This window comes from Chiloscyllium plagiosum, unplaced genomic scaffold, assembly GCF_037043375.1.
Source record: "Chiloscyllium plagiosum isolate Xiang-an unplaced genomic scaffold, Cpla_swu_hap1 HiC_scaffold_26, whole genome shotgun sequence".
Lineage (NCBI taxonomy): Eukaryota > Metazoa > Chordata > Chondrichthyes > Orectolobiformes > Hemiscylliidae > Chiloscyllium > Chiloscyllium plagiosum.
The window spans coordinates 49,650,159-49,668,409 of NW_028270164.1; the positions used below are offsets into that span (position 1 = coordinate 49,650,159).

Consider the following 18,251-nt stretch of genomic DNA (forward strand, 5'->3'; position numbering starts at 1 on the left):
GGGAATGTCACTGGAACATTGCTAGAACATGGACTATATTCCAGACTGTGACAGGAATACTCCTGCTGGAGCTACAGCAAGGGCTGTTATTGGAACTTTGTTGATGTTCTGTTAGAACTCTTTATGTGACTTCAGCTGAGAACCTCCTCAAATCTTTGCTGCATTTGAACTAGAATCCTTGCTGGAACTATTGCTAATATTCCACCGGGATTTGCTGCAATTGTCATCTGCGATCCTTCACTGGATCCGTGTTGGGACTCTCCCTGACGTTATGTTAGTACTTACTGTCACTTAGATTGTGCTAAATTTAGAACTCTTGTTTAGGCTGTTCTGAAGCTTTGAGCAAGTGAGGACAGCAGATGGTGGAGATTAGTGTTGAGAGTGTGGTGCTGGAAAAGCACAGCAGGTCAGGCAGCATCTAAGGAGCAGGACAATCGACGTTTCAGGCAAAAGCCTCTAAGTGGCCCCCAGATAACACTAACCACAAACATGTAGTCATTGCTATTATTGAGGGAGCTGAACTCCCAAACCTCGTGCTGAAACAGATAGCAACTCTGAACATGTGCTGTGTGTGAAACAGCTGAGGAAATAAAGGTGCTCAGATAATCAGTTTTAACTAAACTCTCAAACCACTCCAAATATGCAATGAATGTTGATGCATGCCTAAAGATTCAAAAGTAATTACCAAATAAACCTGATAGTGTTAGGTATGTACAATCTCTTACGTAAGAAACCAGGCATGTCATAACACTTCCTCAAAGTACTGTGGTTTTCATTTTAAGAACAATCTCTGTGGTAATCTCCATATTAAATTTTGCCTCTTTCCTGGTAAGAAACATTATGTACCAGAACACTGTGCTACCACTTCCAAGTTTAGATTACTTCTCAGAATTAAAAATAGTTCAGCGGTTTGACAGTATAGACAAAAGCAGGAGGAGCGTTTAAGCTACAAGACAGCAGAGAAAAGATATATAATCTCCAAGCCTCCTGCTCCCATGATAAGCAAGAGTTTCTGTATCTATTCCACTGACAGTAAATACATCTCCCTTAGAAATGAGGAAACAGATACAAACAAGGAGAGGATAAATTACTTTTTGCTGTAATCAATGTCATGTGAACTTTATTCTCCTTCCAAGAGTATCTTAAAAGTGAAATCATTTTTAATTGCCAATATGGTCCTGAAAGGTTTACATTATGTCGCATGGTTTGCAACTTCATGCTGCCCCTAGATGCTGACGCAGCCAATTAAATATTTTCAAAGTGTTGTCAATTCTGTACTTCCAGACAGCAAGTCTGCAAAATCAACAGTGAAATAAATGATCCAATAATCTGTTATTTCAACCGTAGTTTGTGAGATAAAAACTAACCATGACACCCAGGAGAATGCCATCCCCTTTTTTGAGTTGAGCCCTATTGGAAGAGGTCACCTTGACAATGCAGCATACCCTCAGTATTGTACTGAAATTCTAGCCTTGGGGATTCGGACTGGGATCTAAACGTTCAAAGTCTGATTGGAGCAGATGGAACTATAATTTATATTTGATGCCTGTTTGATTATATTTTTAAAATGTGTTGCTGGAAAAGCACAGAAACATTCCTGAAGAAGGGCTTATGCCCGAAACGTCGATTCTCCTGCTCCTTTGATGCTGCCTGACCTGCTGCGCTTTTCCAGCAACACATTTTTAAGCTCTGATCTCCAGCAGCTGCAGTCCTCACTTTCTCCCTGTTTGATTATATTTGTCCAACATCATGATCAAAAGATAAAATGCACACTGTGTCTTAGAATTCCCACAGTGTGGGAATAGGCCAATTGGTCCACTAAGTCTACACCGACCCTCCAAAAAGGATCTCACCCAGCTCCACTCCCCTACCCTCTCCCTGTAACCCTGCATTTCCCCTGGCTAATCCACCTCGCCCGCACATCCCTGGACACTGTGGACAATTTAGCATGGCCAATCCACCTAACGTGCACATCTTTGGACTGTGGGAGGAAATTAGAGCACCAGGAGGAAGCTCACGCAGACACAGGGAGAATGTGCAAACACCACACAGACGGTCACCCAAGGCTGGAATCGAACCTTGGTCCCTGGCGCTGTGAGGCAGTAGTGCTAACCACTGTATCAGTGCCACTCCAGGTAATTTCTGTTTATGAGCACCCCTTTTCTCAGGATAATTATTCCTCATGGATAGACGAGAGACATTGTGATTCCCCTGAGTGTGGAGATTTGGTCACAGATTCTCTGCCAGAAAGGATGATGAAAGCAGATTCAGTTTTGACTTTCAAAAGGGAATTATTTAAATAATTGTGATGGAAAAACCATTGTCTGTCTATGGGGAAAAAGCACAGAAGTGTGACTGGTGATAATTCTTACAAAGATCTGGCACAAATACATTGGTCCAATTGGCCTTGTTTTGCAATATCAGGTTAACAAACACAGAGAATTGAATGATTCATTCATCCATGAGGGCATCACTGGAAAAACCAGCTTTTACTGCCAATCCCTAATTGCCCAGCGGGCAAGTTAAGGGTCAACCTCATTGCTGTGGGTGTGGAGTCACATGTAGGCCAAACCAGGTAGGGATGGCAGTTTCCTTCCCTAAAGTACATGAGTGAACCAGATGGATTTTTTCCTGATAATCGACAATGGATTCATGATCATCAGGAGACTTTTAATTCCAGATATTATTGAATCCATATTCCACCATCTGCTGTGGTAGTGCAGTGACCCAGAACATTAACTGGGTCTCTCATTAACAGTCCCGCAGTAATGCCACTAGGCCGTTGCCTCCCCTAAGGATCCAAGAGAAACTCAACAGGTCTGGCAGCATCTTTGCAGAGAGAAGCACAGTCAGTGTTTTGAGTACTGCATGACTCTTCTTCACAATATAAGGCTCTCTGCTTGTTTTCTTTAGGCCTGGAGTTCCAGGAGTGAAGGAATGAAAGATGGAGTGAAAATTGCCAACTGGAATCCTGCACTATTGCACCCTGCAGCAGGGCAACCTATCCATGTGAGGCAAGTAGTCATCCAGATGGTTAAGGGATTACAATAGGGGCAGGTTTTCAGCCTGACCCAGATGCCTAGAATTGAAATCAGAATTTATTGTCATAGTATTTTAACAGTAAAATTACAATGAAAAGTGTTCTAAGTCACCCCGCCATGACACCGATAATGACAGAAGTCATGTTTAAAGCACAAATTACAAAATTAGGTAAAATTAAGTAAATATAAGACAAAGTTCAACAAAGTCCACTTAAAGGCTCTTGGTCTCGAAGAAAGCAGATCCACGATGAGAATGAAATGATAGGACACAAACTTAAACTCTGGGACGCCGTATCACTGGGCGAAAGCCTCCGAAGAAATACTACCGCCAAGAACGCCAGTCAAAAAAAAACCACTGGGCCATCAGATTGCTGGGCCACCACCCATGGACAAAACAATGACTGCAGATGCTGGAAACCAGAGTCTAGATTAGAGTGGTGCTGGAAAAGCACAGCAGTTCAGGCAGCATCCGAGGAGCAGTAAAATCGACGTTTCGGGCAAAAGCCCTTCATCAGGAATACAGGCAGAGAGCCTGAAGGGTGGAGAGATAAATGAGAGGGGGTGGGGGTGGGGAGAAAGTAGCATAGAGTACAATAGGTGAGTGGGGGTGGGGATGAAGGTGATAGGTCAGGGGTGAGGGTGGAGTGGATAGGTGGAAAAGAAGATAGGCAGGAAGGACAAGTCATGGGGACAGTGCTGAGCTGGAGGTTTGGAACTGGGGTGAGGTGGGGGAAGGGGAAATGAGGAAACTGTTGAAGTCCATATTGATGCCCTGGGTTGAAGTGTTCCGAGGTGGAAGATGAGGCGTTCTTCCTCCAGGCTTCTGGACAAAACGAAATGGTGAGACATCAGAAATCCAAGCCAGAAGCACTCAGTAAAGATCTAGATTCAAGCTGGATGGCCACCAACATCACAAAGTGGGACAACCACTCCGACAGAGACCTCACCACGGGCTCTGAGACCAATACATCGAGAAAGACCACCAGAAGCAACAGCCACTCAGGAGAAGCTCACGGCTGAAGCCTTCAAGATGAAGGCAAGTGAATTTGAAATTATCTATAGTATAGTATCTATACTAACTGAAATACCTTAAAAACAGAAAAAGAGGGAAAGGAAATAGTAGATAAGCAATGTGCTCCTGAGCTGAGAAGCCCACACTATATGCTGCTACTCCGCTGCTGCCATTCGTGGGCGGCACGGTGGCACAGTGGTTAGCACTGCTGCCTCACAGCGCCAGAGACCCGGGTTCAATTCCCGCCTCAGGCGACTGACTGTGTGGAGTTTGCACGTTCTCCCCATGCCTGCGTGGGTTTCCTCCGGGTGCTCCGGTTTCCTCCCACAGTCCAACGACGTGCAGGTCAGGTGAATTGGCCGTGCTAAATTGCCCGTAGTGTTAGGTAAGGGGTAAATGTAGGGGTATGGGTGGGTTGTGCTTCGGCGGGGCGGTGTGGACTTGTTGGGCCGAAGGGCCTGTTTCCACACTGTAAGTAATCTAATCTAATTTTAGGTAGGTGCAGCAGCTGTGGCAGGCCATTCCATGGAGGATTCCTTCTCCCATGCTGTGGTCAAGCTGAGAAACCCATTTTTCTTGTGAGTGTTTAAAGGAATTGGAGCAAGTGCCTCTGCTTTGGAGTCCCCACTCTTTCTCACTTCCTGGCTGCTGACCCCTTTAAGTTGGAAGACCTCTGACCAGCCACCCAACTCCACAAGCTCACTGGTATTCTTCAATGGAATGGTAGCTCCAACCTCTGGCTGTTATGGGAAATGACAATGAGTGAATGAGAACCAGGTCTGTGATTCAGGTTATTCAAGGATTTGAGTGTGGAGTCATAGAGATCTACAGCACAGAAAAAAGCTTTTCGGTCATCACATTGGTGCTAGTCAAAACCAACCACCTAATTATTCCAATTCCATTTTCCAGCATTTGACACCTTGACACTGCAAGTGCATATTATTCATTATTTGTTACCTCTCAGTTAAGGTTGAACTGGAATGTTCGGGTGAGTATTAGGACTGGCCTGTTGTACTGTGACACATTCCTTTTCAATCTATGATAATGGCCATTTAACACTAGTGTGTATTTCTATTTCAAGACATCTAAGTAGAAATACATCCCTAAAGCCACAGGATAGTACAGAACAGGCAGCAGATTTAGTCGAGAGCTTACAGCACATACACAAAAGTTCAAGAATTAATGCTTAACCAGATACCCTCAGCACTGGAGCACAATGTTTGAAATCTATTTGGGAAAGGATTGACCTGCAGCTGCTGAGCATCACCAGCTCAGGAATTGTAGTTGCTGCTGAAATTTAAGACAAATGGAACAAGGTTTCGAGCATATGCTATTTGTTAGCCCTGTGTTTTTTCATCTGTAATCAATCGTAGTTTATGAACTTGCTGTGATTATTTTCTATAAATTGAACAGAGATCTAGGTTATGTCTTCCATTGCCTGACAGAATTAGATAATACAGGCCATTAACTAAATTGAGCTGTTTCCATGAACTTGTGTATGTCACAATCCATCAAAGGAGAGCCATTGAGAAACGGTAACCTTACAGCTGAAGGATTCCCCTGTCTTGAGAAAGGGCTGTTTTCCAAACACATAACTTCACCATTCCCCTGTGCTGTTTTACAAAGTAACAGCAATATCTTTCATTGCCCATACATCCCACATCTTTTCACTGAGGTCTTTGGGGGTGCATTTCATAACATTCAACCAGATCCCAGAATTAAAGTGGAAAATGTTCCACAATCAATCACAGCGGAATTCAGAACATGCCACAAAGCATGGAACACATATATTTGGAAGCATCTATACTTCAGTAAGCACCAGAATCTCTCAGACTCAGTCGCCGTACACACATCAGAAACAAAGTTTGCCCAAGGTGAAGTAAAGCAGTGAGGACCTGGATCCTAAAGACTAAAGCAGTGAATTGCAGGATCCAGCAAGAGTAAAGCATCTGTTGCATTGGTGAACAACAGAAGAAATGGTGCAGCTCCTTAACAAAGTGAAACTATTACAGTGAAAATGGTCAAAGAAGGAGGGTGGATTACGATGAATGAATTCAATGTCCAATCAGTTACAGAAAGAGAAATAAATAGAGGGAAGAAAATTAGGAGAAATAAGAGATAGAAATGGATTATCAGTGGACCAAACTAATGTGAGTATCACTGACTAAGCCATCATTAAGTGTCCATCCCTAATTAGTGGTAGTGAGCTGCCTTCTTGAACCACTACTATTCAAGTGATGAATGTATATCCATAGTGCATTACTTAAGACAATTCAGAACTTGAAATACTGAGACTCAACAGAACATACTGGAATACTCAGCAGGTCAGGCAGCATCTGTGGATTGGGATCAATGGGCTGAAATATTAGCTTTATTTGTCTCTCCACAAATACTGCCAGACCACGTCGAGTATCTCCAGAAATTTCTAATTTTATTTCAAGTTCCAATGTCCTCAATAGTTTGCTTTTCCATGTAATCATTCATTTTCTTGGCAAGAGAAGTCAAATTCCAGTCACCACAAGCATCAGCACATTGTTAAAAGAGTACAAAACTTGTTAATTATTAGACTCAAATCTTCGTGGTGAGTTTAATGAGCAATTAATGTGAAAATGCAACAACCTTTCTCTAAATCACAAATGACACTAGTTTTTGAGGCCAATGGAACAACACAAATCATTCAGCAACATATGGCAATTTAGTGTTCCTGGGCTATCTCCTTTACACTGCAGATTGCTGACCAACTTACACATTTATAACAGTGTGCATTGTACAGACACTATTATTTATTCAGAAGAATCTAGCATGAAGCAGTAATGCACCAAAACTCCATAAAACATTTCATATCAGGTTCTCTGTTGGCCTTTGAGGAACACAACTTGTGATCCTCCAGCTGTACATGTATATTATCACAGTAACAATGGGTTGATTTTAATTCTGAAATAATAGATGGGTTTGTAAAATCTTAGTCGAATCAGACAGAATCAGTTTCATAAAAGGGAAATTGTCGCTGACTAATTTATTAGGGTTTTTTGAGGAAGTTTCAACCAAAGTGGATAAAGGGGAACTAGATGTATTGTAGTTGGGCTTCCAGGATGTGTTATTGACAGAGAATTGGCTCATGGGCAAGAAACAGTGAGTGGAAATAAGGGTTTTGTTTTCAGGTTGGTGATCTGAGATTATTGGGTCCACGGGTGTCAGTACTGGGACTGCAACTATTCACAATGTATATTAATGACTTAGAGGAAGAAAGCAAATATACTGCACTGCAGATGATTGTAGACAACATAAAAATAGGTGGAAAGTGTTGCGAGAAGAATACAAACAGGTTATAGAGAGATAATAGGTAAGTAAGTGGGCAAAAAGTTTGTAAATGGAGTAAAATGAGAAAATGTGAGATTGTTCATTTTAGAAGGAAGAATAAAAGAACAGTATTATTTAAGTGGAAAAAAACTGCAGAAAGCTACAACACAAAGGGACATGAAACACAGAAAGCTAGCACACGGGAGCAGCATGTGTCAGGAAGGCTATTGAAATGTTGGCCCTTAATTTCTAAAGGACTGGAATATAAACATACTGCAACCACACAGGGTGCTGGTGAGTCCACATATGGAGTACAGTGAGCAGTTTTGGTTCCCTTATTTAATGGAAGATATTATTTCACTGGAGGCAGTTCAGAGAGTTTTTCCTCAGATGATCCTCAGTACGGTGGGATTATCTTATGAGTAAAGGGTAAACAGTTTAGGATTCTACTCATTGGAATTTAAAAGAATGAGAGGTGATCTCATTGAAACATATTGGTTTCTAACGGGGCTTCACAGGATAAATGCTGAGAAAGTGGTTCTACTTGGGAAGAATATAGGACCAGAGGCAATAGTCTTAGAATTAAGGAGTGTCAATTTAAAACTGAGATGAGGAGAATTTTTTTCTCTCAGAGAGTTGTAAGTCTTTGGAACTCCTTACCGCAGGCAGTCATGGGGGCAGAGTCATTGTGTATATTTAAGGCTGAAATAAGTATATTCTTGATCAGCAGGGAAAAGGCTATAGGGAAAATGCAAGCAAGTGGACGTGGGGAACGTAGAATCAGTCATGATTCTGTGGAATGGTGAAGCAGGCCCAAGGTGCTGAATGGCCTACTCCTGTTCTAATTTCTTCTGGTCTTATGGATCTGGAAGCACTACTGACAAAAAGAAAGTTAAAATATGAGGTGCACATAAGGCAAACAGTGAGTAAAGGGAGAGCTGGAGGGAGAAGGTTGTCAGCACTTTGAGTAAGAATGTGACAACTTGTTAGTGATTAATTAGGCTGGGAGAGTTGTTTGGTAAAGTTGGTTATTTTGGGGTTTTTTTTCGCCATGAAGATCATAACACCCAACTCCTCATCACCTATTTGGGCTGTGAATGCAGTATTTGGCCACTAATAGGTTTCTCCCTGTAAATTGCAGAGGATGTCTGGCACAGACACAGATGAGGTCAGTCCCTGGGAATAAACATTACAAGTCTGACAGTGAGATGAACATCCGGCCCACTATCTCAAAAGAACTCCAGTAGTTGCATGGTATGTGGGGATATCCTGAAATAATGAACAGTGATACGATGATGCTGTGGAGAAGTGATAAGTTCTTTGCCTGCTTTAGTAGAATGTTGTCATTACAACATAGTAAGTGACCATTCAGTCCATCAAATCCCTGCTGGCTCATTGCAAGGCAACTGGCAATCTGTCCCCATATCCTTCCCTGCTAACATAATTCACAACTCTAATATGCTTTGGGTTAACAACAAAATTCCAGCCTCCCTTCTTACTGCCAAATCTGTAATTTTAATGTTTTACCATAATGAACAATTTTCCCGGAACAATTCTGTTGAATGAGTCACGCTGAAGTCTGCTTTATCCAACAGAAAATGAAGCATGGCACATCAAAAAAATCTCTCTAAGCTTTCTTATTTATTTTAATTCATGTAACTCATTTCCAGTTTAGTCACTTGCTACTTTAACCTCCAAAGGACAATCATTCAATTCCCAAACGGTTTCTTATTCCTATCCTGTAATAAAGTTAAGGAGACCCATTCTCAGCAACGTGGAGACAATAAAATGGAATTTTGGGAGTTGACCATTATTCATGTTGTGATCTTCGTTTAACACACTAATGTAGAGAGCTATCCCCTTCCACAAGGTCTTATTTCATGTTGCTTGTCAGAGCAATGCTAAATCTACCCCTAATTTATAATAACAATATCTTGCATTTGTAGGTAAACACACAAGGGCACTTCATGAGAGTATCATCGGTGGTAAAAGTTGACACCTAATCAAAGGAGGAGATAACAGGACTGGGGACTAAATGCTTGGTCAGAAAGATAAGTTTAAATGAGTCTCATAAGAGGACGAGACTCCAGGCTTTGTGACTTGACAACTCAAATACATTCCTGGCTTGCACTCCATGTTTGACTTTCCATAAACTTGAGGTCATGCAAAACGTGGCTACCCACATCCTTATTCTTACTATGTCCCTTTCACCCTTACTCACTCATCCATACCATCTCCCAACCAAATGATGCTTTAGTTTTAAACTTCTGAAACTTGTTTTGAAATCCCTCCATGTCTCACTCCTCCCTATTTCATCCAGCCCCCACTATCCTCTGTGATATCCACATTCATTGCAATTCTGGCCACTTGAGCATCCCTGTCTATAATCACTTCCCTATCAGTGACTGTGTCACTACTATTCTGAGCTTTGGAATATCCTCCATGCCTCGCATTCCTATTTAAGGCATTCTTTAAAATTCTATTTCTTTGACCAAGGTTTTAACTATAAATCCAATTGCACTTCATTTGATGACCTTTGTCAAAGTTCTGATGAAAGTTCATAATTCTGAAAGTTTAACTTTACTTCTTTCTCCACAGTTGCTGCCAAACTGTTGTGTATATCCAGGAATTATCTGTTTTTATCTTTGTTCATAGAATGAGTCCATAATGATCCCTATTATGGTCTCCTCAAGACAAGAAATTCACAGTATCCAAAGATACCACCAGATGATGGAAACTTATTTACTGTGAGTTAAAGCAACTTCACATACTACTTAACATAGGAACAGGAGTAGGCCATTCAACCCCTCAAGCCTGTTCCACCATTCAATAAGATCAGGGCTGATCTGTAGCCTAATGCCATATTTACAGAGAATAACTCAGGGGCTGCAAACATGACTGAGGCCTTCCTTCAGGCTGAAACATCTACAGATCCCCTTCTCCAATTTTGTGCTTCAGATAACATTGATGGCCTTTCTAAACTCCTTCAACAAACTTGATGGCCAGAGTATATCAATTAACATGCCAAAGCTATAACCATGAGGAGAAAGTGAGGTCTGCAGATGCTGGAGATCAGAGATGGAAATGTGTTGCTGGAAAAGCGCAGCAGGTCAGGCAGCATCTAGGGAACAGGAGAATCGACGTTTCGGGCATTATCCTGTTCCCTAGATGCTGCCTGACCTGCTGCGCTTTTCCAGCAACACATTTCCATCAAAGCTATAACCATATTTGGTCCCTGCACTGATTAATTGGAACGTTTTAGACTAAAATTGATATATCTTAGGGTAGTGTTTTCCACTAGAAACTCATTGTTATAGTCAGTTTCCAAGGATATTAGCAACAGATTTGCAACTATTGTTGAGAATCATATTTGTGAGTTACTTTTTATAAAGAATTAAGTTTAAAGCATTTTCCAAAAGCTTTGTCTGGTTTAATTTGTGGTCAGCCACATTCGGAATATCTTTGCTAATAGCAGTATTCCTTCAGTGTATTGTCTGAAAAGAAACTCTGATTTTGAATGTAGTACAGAAAAGCTGCAGCTGTATGAATTCACTGGACCTCCAAGAAATCTCGCACATGAATTCTCATCCCTCATTGTCAAACCTGATGAATCTAAATACCATTGATGTCCCTTCAAGTACACAATAAACTTGCCATACTTACCAGCCCCTATGCACTGCCAAAATTCGCAGGATTAGAATTCACCTGACGAAGGAGCAGTGCTCCAAAAGCTTGTGACATCTGACAATCAAAGTGACAGTCTCAATTAATACTTACATTTTCAAATGTTACATAGTGTAACTAGGAGTGTTGTGGCATAGTGGTAGTGTCCCTATCTCTAGGCTAGAAGTTCAGGTTCAAGTCCCACCTCCTTGAAAATGTGTCATAATTTTTCTGAACAGCTTGACTAACATAACTAAATTGTTCTTTCCAATTTTCTCTCTGGGCTCTATCTCATAGGGTGAAACCTCAACTGAACCTAGTCAGACATTTGATTTCTGAGCTCCTTAAAACTGAATTAAAATTCTAAAAAAAGTCTAATTGCATGTGGGCTGGGAATTCACATTTTGTTACATTATAGAGTTCAAACTAAGGGGCATATTTTTAAGGTGAGAAGAGAAAGATTTAAAAAGGACGCGAGGGGCAACTTTTTTACAGAGGATGACATATGTGTGGAATGAAACATCAGAGGAAGTGGTAGATGCAGATACAGTTATATCATTTAAAAGGCATTTGAATAAACACATGAAAAGGAAAGGTTTGGAGGAATTTCGTCAAATGCAGGCAGGTGGGACTAGTTTGTTTGGGAACATAGTCGGCATGGACTAGTTGGACTGAACGGTCTGTTTCCATGCTGTATGGCTCTATTTGTCCAGGCCTCTGGAGCCAATGAAAATAACTGCTAAACTGCAATGAGAGATAATAACGTGCAGTTGCTGCCAGATCAGCAGAGGTAAGCTGTTCCTTAGCCAGAAATTTTCTTTAATCCAGCTGGGAATGAATTCATGAAAGAATTATATTGGCCGTTATCCCAGGCTATGCTGCTTCTGGGAATCTGAGACTACCAGGAAGTTATGACATAAGCTCCAACCACAGTGAAGGCCTTTCAGGTGCAGGAATGGCATTCTCACTGCAGTTCCATAGGGCCCTGATGGTGAAGTGGGGAAGCAAGACCAAATAAACATTTAACATCAGCAAGAACTGGCGCCTGCTGCAAATATGACGGTATGTCTATTGAAAGCTGCCATTAAGTTGACACGGCCAACAGCTTGAACAGTAATAGAGAGACAAGTGAGCAGCGACAGGCAAAACGACAGGGTTTCATTCTCACAGAACACTGGTTTAAATTTATTTATTTATTTATTATTGTCCCATGTAGCTAGGTATAGTGAAATGTCATGTTTTGCATGTAGTACAGGTAGATTATACCATACAAAGTGCATTAGGGTCACAGAACAGAGTGTGAAATACAATGGCTGTAGAGAAGGTACACAAAGTGTGAGATCAACATTAAATTTGAAAGGTCCATTCATATGTCTAATGACAGCAGTGAAGAAGCTGTTCCTGAATCTGTTGGTCTGTGTGTTTAAGCTTTTGTATCTTCTGTCTGACAGAAGAGGTTGGAAGAAATTATAACCAGGGTGGGAGGAGTGTTTAATTATATTGGCTGCCATCCTGAAGCAGCGGGAAGTGTAGATGGAGTAAATGGTGGAAGGTTGGCTTGCATGATGGACTTGGCTGTGTTCACAAGTCTCTGTTGTTTCTTACGGTCCTGGGCAGAGAGGTTACCATACCAAGCCATGATGCATTCAGATAGAATGCTTTCTATGATGCATCTATAAAAATTGGTCAGAGTCTTTACAGAGCTGGGTAACCAACTCTTCATGAAATAAAACAAAGGGCACATGATCAGAGGAAGGAGTGAGGTGGGTGGGTGGGGAGAGCCAATGACCATGAGCTTTGAGGGTGGTGGTTGTGGTCTTGGGGGCAGGGGTGGTGAGGTGAGATCATAATTCCTCCTAGTGGTCTGGCTTAACTCCCTTCAGTTGCTTCATCAATACCCTCTCTCCCATCAAACAGTCAGAATGAAGGATGTTCACATTGTTCAGTATTCCGCAAATATCAAATCTGTCTCTGTTCATGTGCAGCAAGATTCAGGCAACCTTCAGGCTTGGACTAATAAGATGCAAGTGACTCAAGCCCCAGGCAATGACCATCCCCAGCAAAAGAAAATCTAATTATTTGTCCATGACATTTAACGGCATTACCATCACTTAATCCCCCACCAACAGTCCCATGAGGGTTGCTATTGATCAGAAACTGGACAGGTATATATGAATTTACAAAATAGGCGCAGGAGAAGGCCACACATCCCTTGTATCTGCCTGACTATTCAATAAAATAATGACTTGAGGTGAATGGATTCCACTTTCAGAACCCCCTGTTGCCACTCATGGAACTCGGAGGTCAATGTAATCACACAAATATTACAGGGAACGTTGGTCAGGATTGTGATGGAATACTGTCCATTTGCCTGGATGAGTACAACTTTAACAACACTCAAGAAACTCAACACCATCCAGGACAAAGCAGTCGGCTTGTTTGACACCCCATCTGTATCATCACTGCCTGTGATTTTTGTGTGATTGCATCCAGGACTAGAAATGAAACAGACTAGAAGGGACTTGATTGTCAGTAAACATTACTTTTTATTGAATGTTTTCTTCTATTATGGGACAGGACCTAACATGTGGCTTCTAAATAGACCTGTCTCCCAGTAGTTATGGTGAATACATGTACTCATGAGTTCTTACATCAGTGATGGTGTAGCCTATCTTATTTCCATATTAACATTAACCTATTAAGCTGCACCATCCAATATCTTCAACATTCACTCTCTCCATCACTGACACACAGTGTGTACCAGCTACAAGATGCACTGCAGAAACTCTCTAAGGCTTCTTCAATAGCACTTTCCAAACCTCAAACCACTATTACCTAGCAGAATAAGGGCAAAGCTTCCCCTTTAAGCCAGTCATCATCCTGACTTGGAAATATATTGTTGTTCAGCTGGTGTCATTGGGTCAAAATCATAGAACTTCCTCCCTAACAGTATTGTGGATGCATCTACTCCAAAAGGACTGGACCAGCTCAGAAGGGAGGTGAGCACCACCTTCTCAGGGGCCATGAGGGAAGTGGAATAACTGCTGGTCCAGTCAAGGAGGCCTACATGCCTTGAATCATTACTTTTTAAAAAAAAATTCTAAATGAGGAACAATTCCTTTAAAAATTGGGGCAGTTGGTCACTCTGTTACTGAACGTACTCCATTTTTCAGCAGGACAGTGCCTTCAATGGAAGAAGATCCATTTGCCAGTGAAGAGGAAAGCTCACAGTAGGACCTCCTAATTACCTCTCCATAAGCATGGCAAACCTATTCCGTGTGTTTGACATGTTGCCAGGGTTGGAGGGTTTGAGTAAAATGATAGAGGCGGAATAGGCTGAGGTTATTTTCTCTGAATTGTCAGGGCTGAGGATTGACTTTGTAAAATCATGAGGGGCATGGTTAGGGTGAATGGCCAAGGTCTTTTTCTCAAGATAGGGAATCCAGAACTAAAGGGCATAGGTTTAAGGTGAGAGGAGAAAGATAAAAAAGGGACTGAAGGGGCAACTCTTTCATGCAGAGAGTGGTACATGTATGGAATGAGCTGCCAGAGGAAGTGGTGGAGACGGGTAAAATAACAACATTTAAAAGGCATCTGGATGGGTACATGAATAAGAAGGGTTTATAGGGACCTGGGCCAAATGCTGACAAATGGGATTAGGATAATTTAGGATATCTGGTCAGCATGAATGAGTTGGTGATGGTATGATTCTGTGAATATAGTGATAGGAAAAATAAACATTAACTTAACAGAGGTGAGGGATGATCTACAGAAGAAAGTGGTTTCTGATGTTGTCCAGTTTTGCTCATTTCCTGAAGACTTCACAAAACAAATGTGTTTTGCGCAGTAGCTCTGAGTTCAGAACAGGATCAGTTGCTGGGTCCAAAACTGCAGCATGACTGTGTGTGAAAGCACTGTCCTTATACTCACATGCCATCTACTGTTCAACAGCAGTCTGACACACAAACCTCACTGCTCTGGGAATACTGATTTCCCAGTGCCAACACGGAGCTCTATTGATTGGTAAAATCTACAAAGGCTCCCTTTTTATTTAAAACTCTTTTTCATATTGATCAAGGCAAAGGACCTTGAGCATGGAGGTGGCCACAATAATAACCTGCATTTTTTTGCAATAACCAAACCAAGAAAAGGATTTTCATCAGAACTGGTTCTGATTCTGACTAAGGGTAACTGGACCTGAAAAGTTAACCCTGATTTCTCTTCACAGATACTGCTAGACCTCCTGGGCTTTTACAGCAATTCCTGTTTTTGTTTCTGATTTCCAGCATCTGCATTTCTTTCAGTTCCTAATTGCTTCTTGACTCCTGGAACTATTTCCAGAAGGCTGTTAAGACATAAAAGACCTCGGGCCTCACATACAGGCCAGACCAGATAAGGTTAGGGATCTAGCAAACCAGATAACTGATAATATTCCTTGGTCACCATTGGACTAGTTTTTCTATTAATTGCATATTTTAGTGAACTCCAATTTCACAATCCCCCTTGGTGGGATTCCAGCCCGTGTCCCCAGACCATAAGCCTAATGGTATGGATTATTAGCCTAATGATATTACTATTATTTTATCACCTTCCCAGCATGACCTTGCCACTCTCAGTGCTTCCTCCTTGTGTTGCTGAACATGGAGGAATACTGCTTCATCCTCTGAGGGGAAGGGGATGGTGGTATTGACAGTGAGTTGCAATCAGCATAATTGTTTAATGTGATACCATGAGGTTTCATGGGCAGCAGAGTGAATGTCCATGACTTCCAGGCAATTGTTTCCTGATTCTATACCACTATTCTGCTAACGCTGCGGGGTCTGTACTGTCAGTGGAACAGTCCATACACAGGGATTGTGATGGTGGTGATTGGGACTTTGTCTGTAAGATATTATTCCATAAGTATGACTTTAGCGGGGGGTGGGGGAGGGAGGGGGTGGTGTTGCTTGACTAGTTTGTCAGACAGCTCTCCCAATTTTGGCTTGCCCCTCCAGATGTTAACTAAGAGGACTTTGCAGGATTGACAGGCTGTTTCTGCCATTTTGTTTCTGATTTCCAACACCCACACTTCTTTTCGTTTTTGTTTTCTGTTTCTGCTGTCGTCTTTTCTGTCAATGAGAAGATGACAGCCATGTGCCAGGTTGAACAATTAGAGTAAGAGAGAGCTGCAGACAAACATCAGGGGAATGGATGATTCATGGAGCACGGGGGGGGAAAGTAGAGAGGGTTCAGGAGGGAATTGTACACAGCATGGGATATCACTCACTGAAGATACCAGTTATTAATAGTTACCAGTTAGCTTACTTCTGTAAAATGCCGGTAGGATAGGACGCTCCAGCTGGAGCCCAGCCACTCCAACCATTTTTTTTTCTTTTTCTCTCCCTCTTTTGTGGTTTTACTTCTCCTCTTCTGCCTTCTCTGACACTTGACCTGGGACACCTGGCCCTGACCTCCAACCCATGGCCTCCGAAGTAGTTTCGGCGGCCCAGAGGAGGGACGCCAATGACCAGTGGCCTGAAGCGGGGCAGCCAGCAACCAGCGACCTGATGCAGAGGAATAATGGCCTAGTGAGGAGCATGGTGACATCCAATGGTCAGAACACGTGGAGGCCCCCTACAATGGTCTGCTGTGGAGACCCCTTCTTGAGAGACTGCAATGTTTGTCTTTTTAACTTTGCTTCTTGTCTTTCTGACCTATAGGTATACTGTGTATAGCTGTAATGTAACTTGTTTTTTCACTTCTCTATTCTGTAACTAAGGACTGTATCGAAGTACCTTTGTACTTAAGATGACACCGTGTGTTGGTGTCATTGTTAAACTGTAACTAGCCTTGTAACTGAAGAATCTGTACCTCATTACCATTGTACCTAAGATGGCACTATAAGTGGCGAATTATAAACTTTTCACTGTACTCATTTGAGTACATGTGACAATAATGCAAATTCAATTCAATTCAGTTATCTGCAATTTAATCATGACAAACAGGCAGCCAAAAGCTGTGCAGGTGGAGTGTGACAATCCAGTTGTCATTGACATTGTGGAAGTTTACTTCACGTGTGGATGGAAGTGGGTAGTGAGTGGTAAGAAGATGGCTTTGTGTGGATCGTGGAATAGAGGGGCCATGTGAGATGGAAAACACCAATGGAATTGCTGTGAACTGGTTAATATGACAGTGGGGGAAGGATAGAAGGTCACTTCAAGCAACTAAGAGAGGTAAGTTGAATTGAAATAGAGATGAAATCACCATGATTAGATGAGGAATCAGTCAGATCAAAAATACAAGAATGGGAAAAATTCTATAGTGGCAATTCTCCATTATACCAATGTGGCAAATGGACCATACCTCAGTATAATTCTCAGCACCCAGTCTGAAACAGTGTTGAAATCTGTGTGTGGGATATAGGTAAAGCAGTGTTACTTCTACAATCATAATTGCTTATGCAAGATAAATGAACTCACACCAGTGTTTAATCGTTTCAGCCAAGAGCTGAGTTAACAAGAATGAAAATTATGTGAAGGAAATATATAACTGTTTTTGTATTAGCTCAGATGTGCATACAAGAATGAAATGTGCCTGCAAACAATGGTAGATGTTACAGACAAATAGACAAGGTGCTATAAGGGGAGGGGGTGTAGGTTAAGCTAGACATGTTTGTACAAACAGTAGTTCTAAGCATCTGTTTCCCCCTTCTGCAAAGACAAAAAAGACCACAATCAAGAGGTCATAAGGCTCAGTATGGGCAAAGAATGGAAGGAAATATTGCTTTAGCAAGCAAGGAAGCAATGGCAGTGGAGGAAGATATATGACAATGGACCACAGCAGGATGTGGTGAAATGGCCAAGCGGGATATACGTTTTGTTATGCACAAGGCCGGATGAGGCCAGAGATAAACAACTGGACCTAGAGTAGTGGGAGATGTAAGCAGGGGAGGAGCAATGGGAGGAGGGAAAGAGAAATGAATTGTATATAAGATATGTACTTGCTAAACACTGTGTGTCTATTTTAGACACCATGCTTGCAAGCGTAAGATAAATGATACTGCTGCTTCAGATCTTGTCTCGGACTGAAATTAGTGAAGTGAGTGGGTTCTATTTCCCACATGTGACACTTGGTCTTAGATTGCTGTTTCTTCTGGAAACATCACACTTAAAAGGGCACCTTTTACTAAATTGGTATTTCATCAATAAATAATTTCTACCTCAGTTATTGCTAAAATTCAGAAACATTGGCAACAT

The 18,251-nt window shown here is 41.8% G+C and overlaps 2 protein-coding genes across 6 annotated transcripts in view; both read left to right on the plus strand.

Moving 5' to 3' along the window:
- The window catches only part of LOC122563307 (uncharacterized), a 177,078-nt gene extending 160,136 nt beyond the window's left edge, over positions 1 to 16,942 (plus strand). Inside the window, exons 3-5 of one of the 5 annotated variants that reach the window (XM_087973706.1) lie at positions 2,914 to 3,014; positions 10,009 to 10,100; positions 14,193 to 16,942. In XM_087973706.1, the coding sequence (XP_087829832.1) occupies positions 2,914 to 3,014; positions 10,009 to 10,021 (114 nt within the window). In that variant the 3' untranslated portion in view covers positions 10,022 to 10,100; positions 14,193 to 16,942. Of the gene's footprint in view, positions 1 to 2,913; positions 3,015 to 10,008; positions 10,101 to 13,001 lie in introns of all 5 variants that reach the window. The other 4 variants (XM_087973707.1, XM_087973708.1, XM_087973705.1 and 1 more) reach the window with 4 other exon arrangements.
- A 263-nt stretch (positions 16,943 to 17,205) lies between these two features.
- Positions 17,206 to 18,251, plus strand: part of tmem9 (transmembrane protein 9) — a 98,158-nt gene continuing 97,112 nt past the window's right edge. Inside the window, exon 1 of the mRNA XM_043717021.2 lies at positions 17,206 to 17,228. The gene's annotated coding sequence lies outside the window, so the exon portion shown is untranslated. The remainder of the gene's footprint in view (positions 17,229 to 18,251) is intronic.